Raw genomic sequence first — 17,172 nt, forward strand, 5'->3', positions numbered from 1 at the left:
TCGGTAAAAGCTTCCCAACCCTGCCAGTGTGCCTCATCTCTCTTTCTAGAAAGACCTTTTGTAAAGGGGAGGGAGTAGTCTGGTCACCTTAACCATTCCATTCTTGGTTTCTCTGCAAAGAGAGGTACAACTTATATTAGCATTAGATTGCCATTGATTAGAGTAAAATCTGAACTGTTGACTTATGAATGAGAAATTGTCTTTTATTACTGCTTTCCTGAAGCATTTAGACCCTTCAGTTCTCCTGGATAAAAGATTTTTCTGCTTTTAAAAATTAACCCAAATAATCTTTGTGCAGGTTTCAATCAGTTTGCACACTACTTATAAATAAAACCCAGAAGAAAAAATCCTGTTTTGAATAATACATGTTTGAAAGAAAAATGTGGGCAGTTTGAATATTAAGGAACTTTGTTCCCCCAAAAGTTGGTAAAAGTAGATGTCACTTTGCAAGATGTTAGAGCTAACTAGCCCAAGAGAATCGGTTTCATCCTCCTTTATCCCACCTCATATGTTACCTGCTTACTTACCTGTTCAGTAACTGTAGTGCAAAAGAACTGTACTTCATTCGTAGGTCATACCAATGACTTAATAAATGTACTAGTATGCCAACTGCATTTTACTTTTATCTTTGCACTTAAACTCCTTAGATTGTGAACTAAACTTTACTTTGCCAAGCCAGGCTCTTGTCCAGGCTTAAATTTCTACTTATAAATATAATGTGTATCACTATGTGTGTGGGAGGGTGGTTCTAAATGAAGATAATTAGCAAGGATTTATTTGGGCTCCTGTAGGAACCATGCACCATGGAAGATCCTGCCGAGCTTACAGACAGGGCCATATCATATCCTCAATACTGGAAGAACCTATGATTGTGGTGGAGGGAGACAAAAAGAAGATGTAGGAGCAGTGGAGTGCCTTTTAAGCTTTCGTACTCTGCTTATCGGAGGAGAGTTGACACATTTCACTCTTTAGTGGTCACATATTACATCAATCACACACATTCGTGCTAGTTCAAACTTCATATTGTCAACCAAATATTAACTCTTAATAAATTATATGGCTTTCACTTTAGATTTCTTTCTATACATATTGATATAGTCTGTATTCTCCATTTAATCTTGTTTTACAAAATATCAGTGTTTTAAAAAGTCCAAACGAGCAGGGGTTGCAGATATTTGAAATGTAGAAATAATTCAGTATTCATGCTATCCATTGTATTGAACTGTGAATGAACTGTAATCCTGTTCCTTTTCAGAGAGGAAAACTAGTGTTTACAGACTCCATGTGCCATGGTCACATGAGGACTCAATAACTGTTTCCAAGTAAGGAATTTTGAGATTCTGTTCTTCTTGTTTATCTTTCAGAGGAGAGTTCACATCCAGACATATTAGAAGAGTAACCTTTCTGGAATGAAAACAAAACAGCAGTCCAGTAGCACTTTAAAGACTATGATCTAACAATAAATGATTTTGTTAGTCTTTAAAGTGCTACTGGACTCCTTTTTTGTTTTGATAGTATGTAGACTAACATAGCTATCTCTCTGTTACTTTCTGGAGTGAGATTTTTCTCTTGGACATTTGGGCTGCCTCTCTTCCTCTAAATACCAAAGGTAGTTCAGATCTGTCCGTGAGATTCAGGGGATAGGCTCTGTCATTTGCACCAGATTCTGGTAGTCACCCCGTCTTCACAGCTTGAGCTCCACACTGCAGCTTCTTTTATAGGGCCTTCCTGGCCGGTGATTGGCCACTTCCTCCACTGCCACTCTAGCCTGATTGGAAAACTTCTCTATGACCTTTTTGGGTGGGATGTGACAGGACCACAAGGCCTCCAGCTGGGGACTTCAGCGCCTGGCCCACCCAGTCACAAGCCAGCATTTCCAATTCTGCTGTTTCTGTGTGCTCCTTCCTCTATCATCAGAGTGGACAGGACCTTTCTCCAAAGCAATCAGATTCAAGAGATTTTATATCTGTGCAGGAAGATATCCCAGAAGCTGTAGAAGGGAAGCTGACCTTCATTCTCCCAGGGGTAGGGTTTGGGTGTCTTGACAGCTTGTTGTGGTGTCTCTGGATTTCTGTACACACTCTCTTTCTCTCCCCTCACCTTCCTGCCCCTCTGGGCCTTGATCTCAGTCTTCATTAGCTCTTGGAACTCAGCAAACTGGACCCTCCCCACTGGTTCACAGGTCTTCAGTAGTAAATCTAAAATGTCCCATACCCTCTTGTTCTGAACCTCTTTTAAAGGAAGAAAGCTCCGGGGTTCAGTTGCATGTCCTTCGAGTGAATAATTGACTCATTTAGTAAGGAATCAGTCGTCCTACCAAATGCAGTTATCCACTTAAACCACATGTAGTTCTCATTGACTTGTAATTTCAGTCTGTCCTTCTGCCTGAGAGGAGGATTTGGGCTCTCGTGCATGTTCTTCTTATTCCTTTCCGGCTATATTTCACAAGATGAAAGTTGAGTGTCAGGGCTCAGATCTGAGGTAAACCTAAAATAGAACACTATACAAGGGGAAGATTAATTTCCTAACACTGAGCACCCAGAAGGAAAACAGTTGAACACAAATAGTCAAAACCCAGGGAGAAAAGAAGCCAGAAGAAAATATTAGTTCTTTATTTTCAAAGGTAACCCTGAGCCATAGCAGTTTCAAAGGTTCCTCTTCACTCGGAGGTACTTTTTTAACTCTGCAGGCAAGTTGCCTCAGAGTGGCCACACCTGCTTCCTACACAATGTAGTGTTGATGCTCAGTCCTGTGTTCAGGCTTCAGTGGGCTGATGGCCGGCTCATTGGGCAGGCCCCATGATTAGTCAGGCTCCACAGTCAAACTGCCCAAGCCCTGGTGCAGGGCAGAGCAGCAAACAGCCAGTCAATATACAAAACAGGCCCAGGCCCTCACAAGCAGAGAGTGAGGCCCCCCCCGTGCATGTGACTGGACTAGTGAGAGAGGGGAGACTGCACCCACAGGTTAGGGGTGTGGGGGGATACAGGCCCACCCACTCCACTGTGTCTCAGCCCAGGGCCCTGTCGGCAGTAGTCGTCTGCCCCCAGGGTCGCCAGAGCTCCATACTGAAACACACTGACCCCTTTTACCCCGGGCCACTTCCATCTCTCCTCCTCTCATATCTGATGTAATGCTGGTCAGCTGCTCTAGGTTGGGTGAGGTATCGCGGTGAGTAGTTCCTCCTCCAGGTCTTCCAGCAGGGGTCCCGGTGGTCCAGGCCAATCCTCAGCCTCCTGGTCAGATGCTGGTTGGGCTCTTCTGGGGGCCGTGGTGCCTCAGCCACAATGGATAGTTCCTCCTCGAGGTCATCTAGCAGGGATCTCCGGTGGTCCAAGCTAGTCCTCAGCCTCCCAGAGCGAAGGAGCCTTCTCCCAGCCTGATTGCTCAGAGCTTCAGTCCGGCCTCCCAGGTGGCTGGGTCCCTACTGAGATCTGGTCTGGGGTTTTTTTACTGGTAGCCCTGCCCCTTGCCTTCCGGGCAGGTAAGGGGGTGGGGCTAAATTCTGTTCCCCAGGGTGCAGGGAGGGTTTCTTCCCCTTCTGCATCAGGGAGCAGCTACACCTGCTCCCTGCAAATCTACAGAGACAAATACAGTGGTCACCATCAAGACTGGGTAGGTAAAGAGGAAGACTGCGCTTAAAGCAAGTCCAAATACCTTTCTTGGATATGAGGTTTCTAGCTTTCATCAGGACAAGCCATGTGAGGGGACGAGTAGAGGGACAAAATAAAATTGTCTCAGATCCAAGTAGTATTTCAGCTGAAATCTTGGAATTAGGGTACTCCTTTCCATAAAATTTCCTTCTTGATTGCAGTCAGATAGGCAAGGAAAGTCTCAGAAATTTTGTTCCTGAAAGGCACAAGTCTCGCTACATTTTCATTAAGAACAATTTAGGTAAGGGTTGGATGTCCCAGGGTCGGTCTTTCTTCCATATCGTAAGAATTCATTCTTCCTTTGTTTTTGTCTGAAGTCTTAGAACCGTAAAGAGGCAGCATGGCACATAGTAGATACTTGAAGCTCTGTTCAAATATGTCTATGTAGAACTGATCGGTTCTGGAAAATGTCATCAGTTGTGTTTTACCACCAGCCTGAATGTCTGGCCTTAAAGGAAGCCAAATCCTCTATTATTAAATGGATCAAGTGCTGCATCAGAGCATAATAGAAGCCGGAAGGGATGAGAGCCCACTGAAAATTTTCCATGGGACAACCTGAATGGAAAGGATGACCACTATCACAAAGGAAATCTTTTAAGCACTCCAGAGGCATCCTTTGGAAGTATGCTTCTAATGGCGCTTCCAAAGCCAATTAATATTACTGATTTTTGGAAATAGGAAACACTTTTGCCCCCCCCAGTCTTCTCCATGTAAGCTATTCCTTTACGTATCTTTCTCATGGCTTCTTCAGGGTCCATGTATGTAGTTAGCAAAATTGAATAAAATATTTGTTAGATGGTTTTACTACAGTAAAAAGAATTTTGGTCTGGACTTCCTGCTGCGCCGCAGCTGTACTTTGGTGTAATCAGGGAAAAGTATCAAAGTTTCTTATGGCCTAGGAGTTTGTTTATCTTGTACCAGCTGCAAACTGGAGTGTAGCATTCTTCTTTGCCCCCTGAGGTACTGCATGTTCCATGGCTACACTGGGAGGTAATAGACACTTGTTACACTGGCTGGTTAACCCTGTGCACTCTTCCACGCCTCAGGAATTTGCACCAGGAGAAAGAGAGGCTGTGTTCCACCTTTTGAGCTGTGAAAGGAAAACAAAGGAACAAGGGTGGAGCAAGCATCTAGTCCAAGTAAATCCACTGAGTTTTGGAAGTACGTAGAAAGTGATAACAGAAGAGACGCAAACATCTGAACTGTCTTCAGTATTTGCAGGAGAAGTGCGGCCCATTATTTCAGACTGGGAAGGTCAATCTATTATCATTAAGTAATACAGTTCATTTATTTATCTGACGTGCACTATGATAATGCTTATGGTGCTTTGGCGAAATAGTCTTTCGCTCCTGTGTGTAAAAAAAAAAAAAAAAAAATCCAACGTTCATACTATATTCAACAGTTAACAGTAACCTAATTACAGTTTTATGCTTTCTTAATCAAGTGCATGTTTAAAATAGTACCTACAATTTATTCTCATGGCTCTTATAAATAACAGGCTTGTTGGGTTTGAGGTTAGAACTTAAAATGGGTTTGTAATAGGATTAATTGTAAAGTAATTCAGGTTACAATTAGAGTTAATGTTTTCAAAACAGATGATGTGGTCTTTCCAGTTCACTTCCAAGCTTTGGATTCTCACCTTCATTATTTTGCACTTGTTCACTCCCAGATCTTGAAGGTTCAAGCCCTAATCAACAGTTTGCTTGCTGAGGACTGCGTTGAATTTTTGAGACCTTCAGAACCCATCACACACTAAGGAATGTTGTTAGTCCACCTTTCCTAAAAACCTGAATTTGCATTCTTCCTGAATTAGTGCCCTGTCCCTTGCCAGCTCAGAGAAAGAGAGACTTGGACTGAATATGTAACCCAGTTCCTCAAGATGGCATAGTAACCACTACAATGCCATCAGGTCTGTCCTTGTTGTGATGCTTCAGTATGTTGCTTGTGTTTCACAGCCCTTTCTACTGAACATACTAAAATATTTCTATATCTTTTTATTGCAACTTGCACATTTACTATTTGTTTTCATTTCAGAGTTCCATCTTCTGCAGAGATTTCTGCAAAACTACATATTGCACAACCTGAAAATGACAGCACTGTTGCAGTATTAAATATTTATTCATCTTTAGGTTGTCAATATGAAGTAAGTAACAGGAGTTATTTTCTTTACCATATATAATTTATATTATTGGGTAGTTGTTGGATTTGTCTCTCTAGCTACCTATTTTGAGGAATTAATCACTACAATTTTTTTTCTTGCTCATCAAATCAAAGATGATTAATAGTTCCAATAGCTTGTTGTTTGTGTAGTGCAGTTAATAGTAGCTTAGAGCTCACGAAGGGCTACTGGAAGCTGGGTTGATGTCTTCAAACAAATAACGTCTTTTAAAATATCGCTTGAGCTTTCTCTGTGTGAGGGTGAGATAATGTACATTGAAGCTATTAATCTTATACTCATATAAAGTATTCCTGTCCTTTCAGGAAGTCAAAATATGAAATCTGGTGTTAATTTTTGTTAATTTTCTAGTGTTTGTGCCTAGCATTATTTAAAAGGTTCATCACTTAACAGTAATATTCAACAAAATATTAAACTTCTTTTTAATGTGTGTGTTCATTTAGGTAACCATCCAGACCTCATTCTCACAAGTTCTTGGGCAAGTAAGAAAACACTTAATATTTCATTTTGCTCTGTGTGTCACTAGTGTAAGTCTATATTGGCCCTCTTAGTTAATCTGAAAGGTAAATGAAAACACTTGAATAAAGTACTTCTGCTTAGCAAGGCAACATACCAGGACAGATGTTGCCCTAAATTTTTAATGAAGAATAACAAATATTCTAGCATTTCTCAGATCTGTACAGATTTTTTGTATGGATGGATTGTAATACATGTTGCACCAATTCTGTTATAGCAAATTGTACTGAAACACTTCATAGCTTTGATGGCAGGTTGGACCTCACTTAGGGTAGGAAGTGTTGCAAGATCATCCCTCGGTGGCTGCTGAGAGGTTTGGTCAAGGGATTCTAGGACCACAGTGGAGGGGCGGATCAAGAGCTCATTATAGTGCTCCATCCAGCAAGAAGAAATTGCTTCATTGTCTTTCAAGAGCTGGGTACCATCCTTTGTCTCAGGAGTTTGTTTCCATGGTTTCTTGGTCCATAAATAGCTTTGGTGGCATTGAAGAAACCTCTTGCATCTCACAGACATCAGCAATACTGGGGTTCTCGTGCTTTCTCATTCCACTATTGGTTTTTCAGAGTCCTTGTTTTAAATTAGACTTCTGCCTTAGTCTTGCAATGAGCTTCTCTCGTCGTGCAGTTCATGTCGCATTGCCAGACCCTAATCAGGCATTAAATTTTCACATCATTCTCATCAAACGAGTCCCGATGCTTCCCCAACTGGCAGCCAGTGATTTCTCCACAAGCACTAGTGATGGCATTTTTCATTTGACACCCATGTTCTTCTACCTCTTCAGGGTGTATTGTCAGCAGCTTCCTTTGGAGTGCTATCTGGAAGTCACTTTGTCTGATGGGGTCTTTCAAGCCTTGCACATGGAGCTTTCATCGGAACACTTTCTTCTGAGGTCTTCCTTTGGTGGCCATCTTAATTGCCATTGTAGATCAAATAAGATGGTAATTGGTCCTGCAGTCATCAGCACTAGTTATACCATGTGTGAGGAGGACATCACTCTGATCCCAAGTGCATATGATGACATAGTCTATTAGGTGCCAGTGCTTTGATCAAGGATGTTGCCATGAGGTCTTAAATTTGTTTTTCTGGTGAAAGAGGGTGATGATAAGCTCCTGTTCCACACATTTTGTAAGGTGGAGCAGTCCATTGGAGTTGCTGTTGCCAATTCCTTCTTTCCCAGTGTTAGTCTGCCAGTGGTCTGCATCTCTTCTGACCCTGGTATTGAAATCCCTCAAGAGGATAATCTTGTCTTTTTTGGGGATGTCTTTCAAGACAGTGTCCAACTGGGGGTAGAACTACTTCTTCACATCATCTTCATTGTGTAGAGTTGGTGCATAAGCATGACGACAGTTGTCTGTTGGCTTTTGGCAAGCTTCAAGAGGAGAGTCATGAGACGATCATTGATGCCGACAGGGACTTCGGATAGGATCTTTGTCAGTTTGTTCTTGATGACAAATCCAATTCCATGAATTCATTTTTCTTCCTTTGGGGTTCCTTTCCAGAAAAAGGTGTACTCTCTGTCATCGTCTCTTTGCTGTCCTTCTGGTCTGTGTGTTTGTGCCCAGGCAGCTGTATAGATTTTGAATCATTGCAGCTCTCGAGTGATAATTGCCGTGTTCCTTTTGGGTCACTCACTGTCTGGGCTGTCCATTAGAGTCAAAATATTCCATGTTCCAAAGTTTGCCATTTGATTTCAACCTCATAGGGGTGAACCCACTGGACTCGGTTATCCAGTCACAAGGGGTTGAAATGGACTGGATTTAGGGCACCTTTTCTAGCCCCATCCGCATGTGGGGTGAGTGGAGCGGATCCTAAATAGGGCTTGTTCAGTTGTGGATGTGGCAGCTGGACCATTCTATCACATCAGTCCTCAAAAGGAACGATTGATATGTACATCCTACCTACGTGCTTGTCCATAACTAAAAGCTTCCAGATTTCACAATCCTGCTCCTGTTGCCCTTCACTATAAGGCTTAAGCTTAGGGGAGTAGTACGCAGAGGTTGATGCCTGTGTGAGACTTCCTTTAATGTGGGGAGACTGTTGCATTGCAGCCGCCGTACAAACCTTGATGAATAAAAGGCCCAGGTCCAATGGTATGGGATCCACGATGATTGGCCTCCACAGCCATAGTAGCATTACTCTGGCTATCCTCCGCCTGTTTTGCCATTGAGGCCTTTTGGGATTGTTCTTTGTCTGGACCCTCACCTGCCTTGACCTTGCCAGGAGTCGAGACTTCCTACAGCATCACTCTCGGGTTCATTGGAAAACATAATTCCACTCACCACGAGAAGATGATCATCCGGAGAGTGGGATCTGCTTATCCAATCACGCTGTGTACCTCAGGTATTGTTTTGCAGTATAGTCACTCTCACTCCAGCTAGGCTAGCTTGAGTAGAATAACTGGAGTGTAGTTAATTCAAGCTGATTATTGCAGTGAAATCAAACCATCTTTATTTAGGCAGCTGCAGAGAGTGTTAAGCAAGACAAATGCAATCTTTTGCCTACTGCAGACCTAATTGTGTTATGCCCCAAAATAGAGCACAATCAGTGGTCCAGAAGGGTTCTGAACAGTTCTAGCCTTTAGAGTTGCAGGAACACCAGCAAATAGCAAATTCTTGATTTCTCACTATTGTTACCATTGACAGACTTCAGATGGTGGTAGGAACTGTGGGAGATTTTATGAGAAAGTGGTTTATGTAGATGAGGCTAAACTGTGGGCTAGCAGCCAAACTTTTCTACAGCTCGAGGAGATGTTTTATGCTTGAGTCAGGTAAATTATTTAATGAACAGATAACATGGTGTCTTTGCATTATACTTTCTCGTTTTCCTAGGTTTTTTTTTTTTTTACAGAATTTTGATTCTGTTAAAGAAAATGGTATAAAATATTCACTAAATTATCAGACCTGCCAGTTTTGCTCAGTTATTTCCTCTCCATAAGTATTTTTATGTTTCTACACAAATTCTATCTATCTGAAACTGATTTGAAAAGCTTGTTGACTACAAACCTGCTGCACTGCATGCAAGTGATTATCTCAAATTGATTTTTCTGGCTATGTCTACACTACAGAGAACTTTCGGAAGAAGCTCTTCTGGAAGAGCTCTTCCAAAAGAACTTCTTTCAAAAGAGTGCGTCCACAGATATGGTGGCTCAAAAGAGTGATATGCTCTTTTGAAGAAATAGGCCAGGGATTAAAAAAATCAGGCCACATGAGGAATGCCCTTTTCAGGGGAAAAAAAAAAAAAAGGGCCTGCGGGGTGTCTACACGCATTTTCTTTCGAAAGAAGCTTTCAAAAGGGGGTGCTCTTCCTGAAACAGGAAAGGAAGAGTGATTTCAAAAGGAGCACGCAGTCTTTCAATTTACTTTTCAAAGAACTCTTTTTGTGTGTAGACGTTCCGTGGGATCTTTCGAAAGAGCCCTCTTCTTTCGAAAAATCTTGCAAAAGAACTTGCTAGTGTAGACACAGCCCCCCTATGTTTTGTTGTTGAGTATATTTGGTGTTATCAATGAAACGTAATTCTGAAGTTACATTATTCCTTCCACGCTTATCCTCACTGCAAAAACTTTTATCTGAAACACAAGTGATTTCATATTTAATCTCTAAAACCAAACTATCAGGAGTTCCCTCTAATCTTTCATGCATGTGAAAAATAATTTTTATGTGCAATGAGGCATGAGCGAATGTACACCATGGGTAGAAACACAAAACCTATCTATGGGCATTCTGCTTATTAGCTGAGTGACATTTGACTCTCCAGAGAGGCCACACAAGGTTTCAATATACGTGGAATACTTGTGGCCAGCCAGTAGCTTGGTAGATGGATATTAGTTAAGTATAATGCACATCAAGTGGAGAGCAGAACCTGAACCTCACAAAAACAATTTCATTATTGTAGTGCAGCGTAACATGTTAATCTTTTTACTCCTTTCTGGTGTATTCAAGTTAATTGTGTAACATCCTTGTTTTCTAGGTAATAAGATTTCATGGTGGTTCCCTTCCGGTGTACGTTATTTCTAATATGCTTCTTGCATATGGAGGACAATTAAGCGCCTTAATTTCAACAGGTAACCTTGTGTAAGGATTTTTGTTAGCAACACATTTTTAAGTAGTAATTTAATCTTCATAAATCAATATTCTCCTTAAATGGAAATGTCACTGTGGATTGTTTTCTATTTTTTATGGTTTTCAGCTAAAGGTTGAACCTCTCTTGTCCAGTGATATCTATAATCAGGCACGATTTTAGTTAGCCACTTATCATAGATGTGGCCAAGTTTTCCGTAGTCCCATGAAGTTTGTTTACAGTCATCAGTCCTAACTCTGTGTTCTGGGTGTTTTTCAGCCATAATTTACAGCTAAATGTCTTCTAAGAGCCCAGTAAGCAGTGGAAGGGTTGGTAATGCTGCTAGACAATATTTACCTCCCATGGTCTGGAAAATTCTCTCATTCAGCACCAGTCAGGTCCTGAGGGTGCCAGAGAAGAAAGGTTCAATGTGTATATTAATCCTTCAGACTTAAGTGTTCTCTTCTTTAGTTGGACCATGATATCAAACAAACGCACAAAAGAACACAGTATTTTTCCGTTTTAGTGGTGTCCTCTCAAAACATTTTGACCTTGTCAGAAGTTTAAGAAAAAAATAGATACAGGACTAGAACTTACTTTGAAAAAGTTAAAAATAAACAAATGTGGGCAGGAAACTGGTAATCTCTTGTCGCTAAAAGTATCTTTGAACATGCTCAGGTAATGTTGCCATTGCTCTCAAACTGTTTTTATTGTTTGTCTATCTGCAGTTATTTCCTATGCCATCTGTTTCTGTTTCCCTTGCACAACGAATTAATTAATAAGGATTCTGAACACATGCCTTTGTTTAATTTCACTTTCTGTTTTTGAGGGTTCTTTTTTTGTGTTTTGGTTTTTTTTTTGTAATTTGTGGCATGGTATGAATTGTCTTTATAATTTTTTTTTCTAGGCCAATGTTCAGATTTTGTTCTTGCACTGGCTAGAGAAGCCAAACCCTACAAAGTGGACCCTATTGTGAATATTGTTAAATTTCTATTGGGGTAGGTTATATTCTGTTACTTGCTTTAATTTTGTGTAGCTGTTTCCAAAGTGCAGAAGTTTTATTTATTGTTTTAAAAATGAAGTATTATTGTTTTATTTTCTTATGATGCTTTGATTCAGAGACACCTTGTGCCATGTAATATTAATCTAATTAAAAGGCTGTATTATCAGGAATAATTATGTACATTTTGTTGAAACAGTGGCCAGAAAAGCAACTAATATTATTTTTCATATTTTGGCAGGTTTAACTGGTTTAAAAACATATGGAATATATTGTTTTTGCCAGAGTTGGATGCTGTTATGTTGAATAAGCAGGATGTGTGGTTCCCCTTTGTGTCCCTGATTCTATTTCTTTTTGGGACAGGAATTGCTTACTGGGGTGGCATAATTTTCTCATCATCTCTAAGGCTCTTGTCTTCATTGTGGTTATCTTTAACAAGGTAAAACAACTTAATAGTATATAATTGTCTTCCTTTAGATGACTGTAACAAAAATAAGTAAACTAGAGAAGCTTAAGTGTTGTAAGACTGGAAATGAGTGGATGAGATCCTACAATACAGTTACAATAAACGCCTTGCTGTTGATCATTATAATTTGCCAACATCAAATACAGATGCAATGTGAGTGGCCAGATTGTGGCATTTACTACAACCACAGGTAATGGGACATTAATCTGTCCTTTTTCTTGCTCTGATTATTTATACAGGTTCAGCCTCTCAAATCCTGTTCTCTTTCGTCTAACAACATCCGTGGTCTGGCAGGACCATGCATATTGCTGGACCAGAGAGTCCGGGGGCTGAGGTTGGACCTGCATCAGTGGGGCAGGGCTGGGGCCAGAGCAGCGGCTGGCAGCCTGGCCAAGGTCAGAGCTGGAGCCATCACTGGCCCAGCTGCAAGAGGGGCAGGGAGGGCAGAGCGCCCGCCATGCATGGGGCTGGGGCTCTGACTTATTAAGGTACTACCTTCTGGTGTTCCTTCCATTCCCTTGCAAGAGTGCTGGGGAGGAGAAGTTGGCAGGCCCCAGTGGCTGGGGACCCACAAGTGGGGAGTGGAGCTGCTGCCTCTGGGGAGCCAGCCAGAGAGCCAGCTTGGGATCTGCAGGGCCAGGGAGCCAGATGAAGCCAGCCAGTGAACCCTGGGGCTGGAGAGCCAGCAAGAAACTGGGTTGTGTTGGCTGTCCAGATAACCAGTAGTGTGCCAGCTGCGGAGCAGTGGACCATACGGCTGGGGAGTCAGTGGGATCAGGGAGCTGGCCAGGAAGATGGCTGGGGAGCAGCAGGACCATGGCTGCCAGGGCGAGGAAACCTCAGCTAGGACAATGAAGCCAGAATCCAAGGACCTGGAAGCTAGCATCCTTGGTCCTGGGTAGCTGTAGTTGCTATCAGGAAAGTGACTGGGGGTAGTCACCAGGAGAGGTACCCTGAGGGCATTTCCTCCTGTTCTGGCAAAATCCCTCATTTGGTGCCAGTGGTGTAGGACCAGAGAAGTGCAACCTGTATTGCCTCTTTGATTTGGGGAAACTGAGAAGAAGGTGGTGATAGAGTCCCGTTCTGCTTCCCAGACTATTTCAGGAGCAGCACAGCAACATGCAGCCCCAGGGCAAGCCATAAACTCACAATCTGCTGTTAGTGTCTGATACCTTGAATTACAGAAAGTTGAGGATTCCGTACAATGAGAAATGTACAGACACATTCACTACAGAAAATATGTATTTTACAGGTATATTTTATAAATACTTGAGTGATGGGTTGGATCACTGGGATTCCCTTGTGGCTGTCACTGGTGTGCTGATCAACCCACTGAGCTTGCCTGTCTGCCCTGCAGGGCTCCCCACCACTCTGTCCTACTGGTCCCAAAGCTGTGGTGTCCCCCAGCAGAGGCACAGAGTTGGAGAACAGCTTCTCAAGCAGAGCAACACAGACAATCAACCACCCCAGCTCTGGGAGGGCTCAGCTGTAGGAACTTGATAGCACCCAGAACACAACACTCAAAAGGGAGGATAAATCTGTCTTACTCTATAGAAGAGTTTTATACAAAGAAAGCACATATGTTCACACCCTTTGTCAATGAGAGCTATGAACAACTTGGTAACTATTAAGTATAAAATGTAGGATTTAAGTAATTGCAAGGGAGAACAGACAGGTCAGAGTAAGTTACAAAGCCAAAATAAACAAAACATGTCAGTTAAGTCTGCTACGCCAAGAGGAGTTGCATGTGATGTGACTGGTTAACAATGTTCTACCTCTGAGAAGGTAAGCGGTCGCTATATTGCATAATAGATTTAAACTATTCATGAACAGAATTTTTTTTCCTTCTATAATTGTGGATTTTTAAATTTTATTTATTTTTATTTTTACTCAGTGTTCTAATATATATTAATTTTGTCATTGCAGACCCTCTGGACTTCCTAAAGACTGCAAGTTGATGACACCAGGAAGAGCATTTGTAGTCATTCTTTTGGTTTTTGTTAGCTTGACTACATGTGGGGCATTTGCTATCTTAATTATTTATCTTCACTACATTTTCAAGGTATTACAACACTGAATAATTGAGTCAATATCTGAATTAAACTTTCGGTCTCTTAATAGTAGTGAATACCAAAGGAACAATATAGAATAGCTTATCCTTTTCAGAATTTTGAAAATGCTCTCATATACTTACATGCAGAAACTTTTAAAATCCATATTTATCTGCTTTGCTTTATAATCAGTGATATTTTTCAAGTCAGTCTGTCTTCAATCTGGAAGTAAAAGGGCAGGGAATATGTAGAATTTTTCATGCCCTCTCTCAAACTCAGCGAGGGGGAGAAAAATACAGAAGCTAGTGCATCCTCTATTCTGAGAACTTGAAAAGGTGCCAGGGACATTTCTGGGCAACTATGTTTCATTAGAGCTCCCAAAATATTGGGGGTTGGGGGTGGGACAGAATACTCTAGAGCCAGCACAGAGGTTTTTGCTTGTTTTAATTTAAGCACTGCGGATGTTGTGTGTGGAACCAATTGTAAAAAAATAAACGTGTCTTCTCATAGGTTATGAAGATACATTTGAATGTGAGAATAGAGCAAAATGTTCTTAATATGGTAAGTTGATTTTCTATCATCTATAATGTTAAATAATCAGCACTTCTGTATGTGGTTGTTTTTAATCATATCTCAAGAACGTCTGCTGGTAAGCGACACTGACAGCTGTGATTTATCTGGGTTTGGTAGTCTTAAAATGGAAATAAGTTTAGTCAGCAGCTTGGTAACTAGAAGGGTCTAGAACCAGCACATGGCTTCTCTGGTTTGTTGGAGCGGAAGAGGGACAAGCCGAGTAGCTTTTATCATCATTGATGTCTGTATTTGAGTCTCTTGTTCTTGAGAATACTGACGTGAACCTGAGATTTGATGGTATTGGTAAGATGCCTTTAATCTTAGGAGATGAGGAAACAGTAATTATTTGTCTAGCTAATTATTTTGGTATTTTCCTAAGTGTATTTTTCCTTTTGTGTTTCTTGTGTGTAATAGGAAGAAAATGTTCTTCCTTGTGTGTAATTGTAGGCTTGTTCTAGCCTGTGCTCTACCTATAAATACTTAGCTCAGGCATTAACCATGGCAATGTAGTGGGACTTAATGAATAAGGGCTGGGGAGAGAGATGGGCAAACATTTTGATGGACACGAAGCTGTTAAGAATGAATGGAAAATTCAGTATTAGACCAGTTTCATGCATGTAGACATTTGGATTATAGAATCTAGGGTTGTTTATATTAATGTATATTCAGAATAGCTACTGTGGCAGGGTCGGTGTAATGTCTGTGTCCCAGTCTTTTGTTCAGGCTACATTCCACAGCCTGGAGCCTGGTTGCTCCTGCTGGGAATCCAGGCTTTGCTTCCAAGTCCCAAAGTGCAGCAGGAAAGAGCCCTGCCTGGCTTGAACAGGCTCAGTCCTCTGTCCCCTCAGCCTTTGGCTGAGCCCTCGGGGTACCTGCAGCAGCTGCTCCCAATATCCATTGTCTCTGGGGTGAATCTCTGAACCAATCTCTAACTCCCCAGTTGCTTGTTTGACTTTCGAACCTCCTCACCCACCTCCTCCTACACAGTCCACCCCAGCCCTACTGAAGGAGGGCTTTTAAAGGCAGTCTTAAGTGGGACCAGCTGGACCTAATTGACTTAGGGCAGCCTCCTCCCACTCAGCCTGATTGCCAGGGCTGTGTTGAGCTGCCTTTCCTCTTGTGAATTGCTCCCCTGGTCTCACCCTGTCACATATCCCCCTCCCCTGCTGAACACTGTGGCAGACAGTGCACCCACAAGTCTTCTCCTGGCCTTGACCCTGGGCTTCACAGCTGTCTCCACTTGTGGTTAGGCTGAGGGGACTACTGGTTGCCATTTTGGCAATCATAGGTGTAACCCCAGCCTGGGGCACTGAAGGTTGTGAACAAGTTTGTGGGGCTGTATGCCCTAAAAAATAGTTCCAGAACCACTGTTCCTTCCTGTAGTCGTGAAGATATTTCCCCAGAAAGGGTAGACTGTGGTTGAATTAGAAAGTTTGAAAACTCAATATTTCTTCTAAAATGGTCATTTTTTTTGGCAGTCCATTATGATTGTCCTTTAACCTTGGCTAGTCTTGGGTAAATTGCAAATTTGTTTGTTTTACTATGTCAGAAATGTCTCACTGCTATTATGTTAATAGAGTTTTTTATGTTATTGGTCCTATCTACTCTGTACAAATATTTTAGGGTTTTTCTTTACAGGATCAAAAGCACTCAAAAGAAACATCATGTAATTCCAAAAACGAGACAGTAAAGAACTGTGATTCAAGAGAGATCGTTCCGGAAGCAGCATCAGCCTCACCCACCAGAGATATTGACAACATTGTACACAATCTTAAAATACATATTACTGTCATCAATTTACTCACATGGATTGTGCTACTCAGTTGTCCATCTTTAATTTATTGGTTTAAAAATCTCAGGTAACCTTTAAACTACTAGCATAAGAAATAGCGCTATCGTTTGCCTAGTAGTTATCCCCCAAACAGCTGCTTACTCAAAATTGCAAGGGTTTCTTTATCAATATAATTTTATAGTAGCATCCAAAGGCTCTAACTGAATGATTTTAGTAACAGGTATGTAGGGGCTTGTCTACACTAGCCCCCACCTTCAAAGGGCGCATGTAAACTAACCAGATTGGTGACTAGCAGTGAGATGCTGCACTGCATATGCAGCACCTCATTAGCATAGTTCCCGCAGTGCAAACTTCAAAGCAGCAACAACCCACGTAGCTGTGGGCACTTCAAAGTACCCGTGCAACTTCGAAGTTCCCTTACTCCCAAAACATTTACATGCCCCCTTCGAAGGAGAGGGCTAGTGCAGATGAGACCTATTATACAGAATTGATGCATATAGACTATGGTAAGCTATTATATGATTATAAGACTTATTTTGTAAGGGGTTTACAGGCAGTGCTGAATTTTAGAACCCCAGTGATTTGCTGTAAGAATATTCCACACTCTTATTTATTTATTTTGATTCTTTTGGGATTAGCTGTTCACATGTTGCCAGGCTGTCCTTTTGATTATTTAACTTCTGTATAGTTTATAATGGTTTAAAATAAATGGAATGATGTGCTATAGTTGAATAAGTTTTTTTTTTTTTTTTTCTTCTTCTTTTTGTAGGTACAATATTAGACTTGATCCTGATCCGTGTAGAACCATGGCTATTATTCTTGTTTCTACTTTGGGAATTCTCATGAATTCAAGTACTATTAAAATAAAATCAAGGTATGTTTGTTGTTAAT

The 17,172-nt window shown here is 41.4% G+C and overlaps 1 protein-coding gene across 2 annotated transcripts in view; it reads left to right on the forward strand.

The window, feature by feature from the left end:
- The window catches only part of PGAP1 (post-GPI attachment to proteins inositol deacylase 1), a 65,620-nt gene that overhangs the window by 38,042 nt on the left and 10,406 nt on the right, over window positions 1-17,172 (forward strand). The window contains exons 17-26 of one of the 2 annotated variants that reach the window (XM_075001107.1): window positions 1,256-1,322; window positions 5,685-5,793; window positions 6,270-6,308; window positions 10,310-10,403; window positions 11,307-11,397; window positions 11,641-11,838; window positions 13,792-13,927; window positions 14,427-14,477; window positions 16,128-16,348; window positions 17,051-17,155. In XM_075001107.1, coding sequence (XP_074857208.1) covers window positions 1,256-1,322; window positions 5,685-5,793; window positions 6,270-6,308; window positions 10,310-10,403; window positions 11,307-11,397; window positions 11,641-11,838; window positions 13,792-13,927; window positions 14,427-14,477; window positions 16,128-16,348; window positions 17,051-17,155 — 1,111 coding nt within the window. Of the gene's footprint in view, window positions 1-1,255; window positions 1,323-5,684; window positions 5,794-6,269; window positions 6,309-10,309; window positions 10,404-11,306; window positions 11,398-11,640; window positions 11,839-13,791; window positions 13,928-14,426; window positions 14,478-16,127; window positions 16,349-17,050; window positions 17,156-17,172 lie in introns of those variants that run through there. The other variant, XM_075001108.1, reaches the window with a different exon arrangement.

The sequence above is a fragment of the Carettochelys insculpta genome, chromosome 8, assembly GCF_033958435.1.
Source record: "Carettochelys insculpta isolate YL-2023 chromosome 8, ASM3395843v1, whole genome shotgun sequence".
NCBI lineage: Eukaryota > Metazoa > Chordata > Testudines > Carettochelyidae > Carettochelys > Carettochelys insculpta.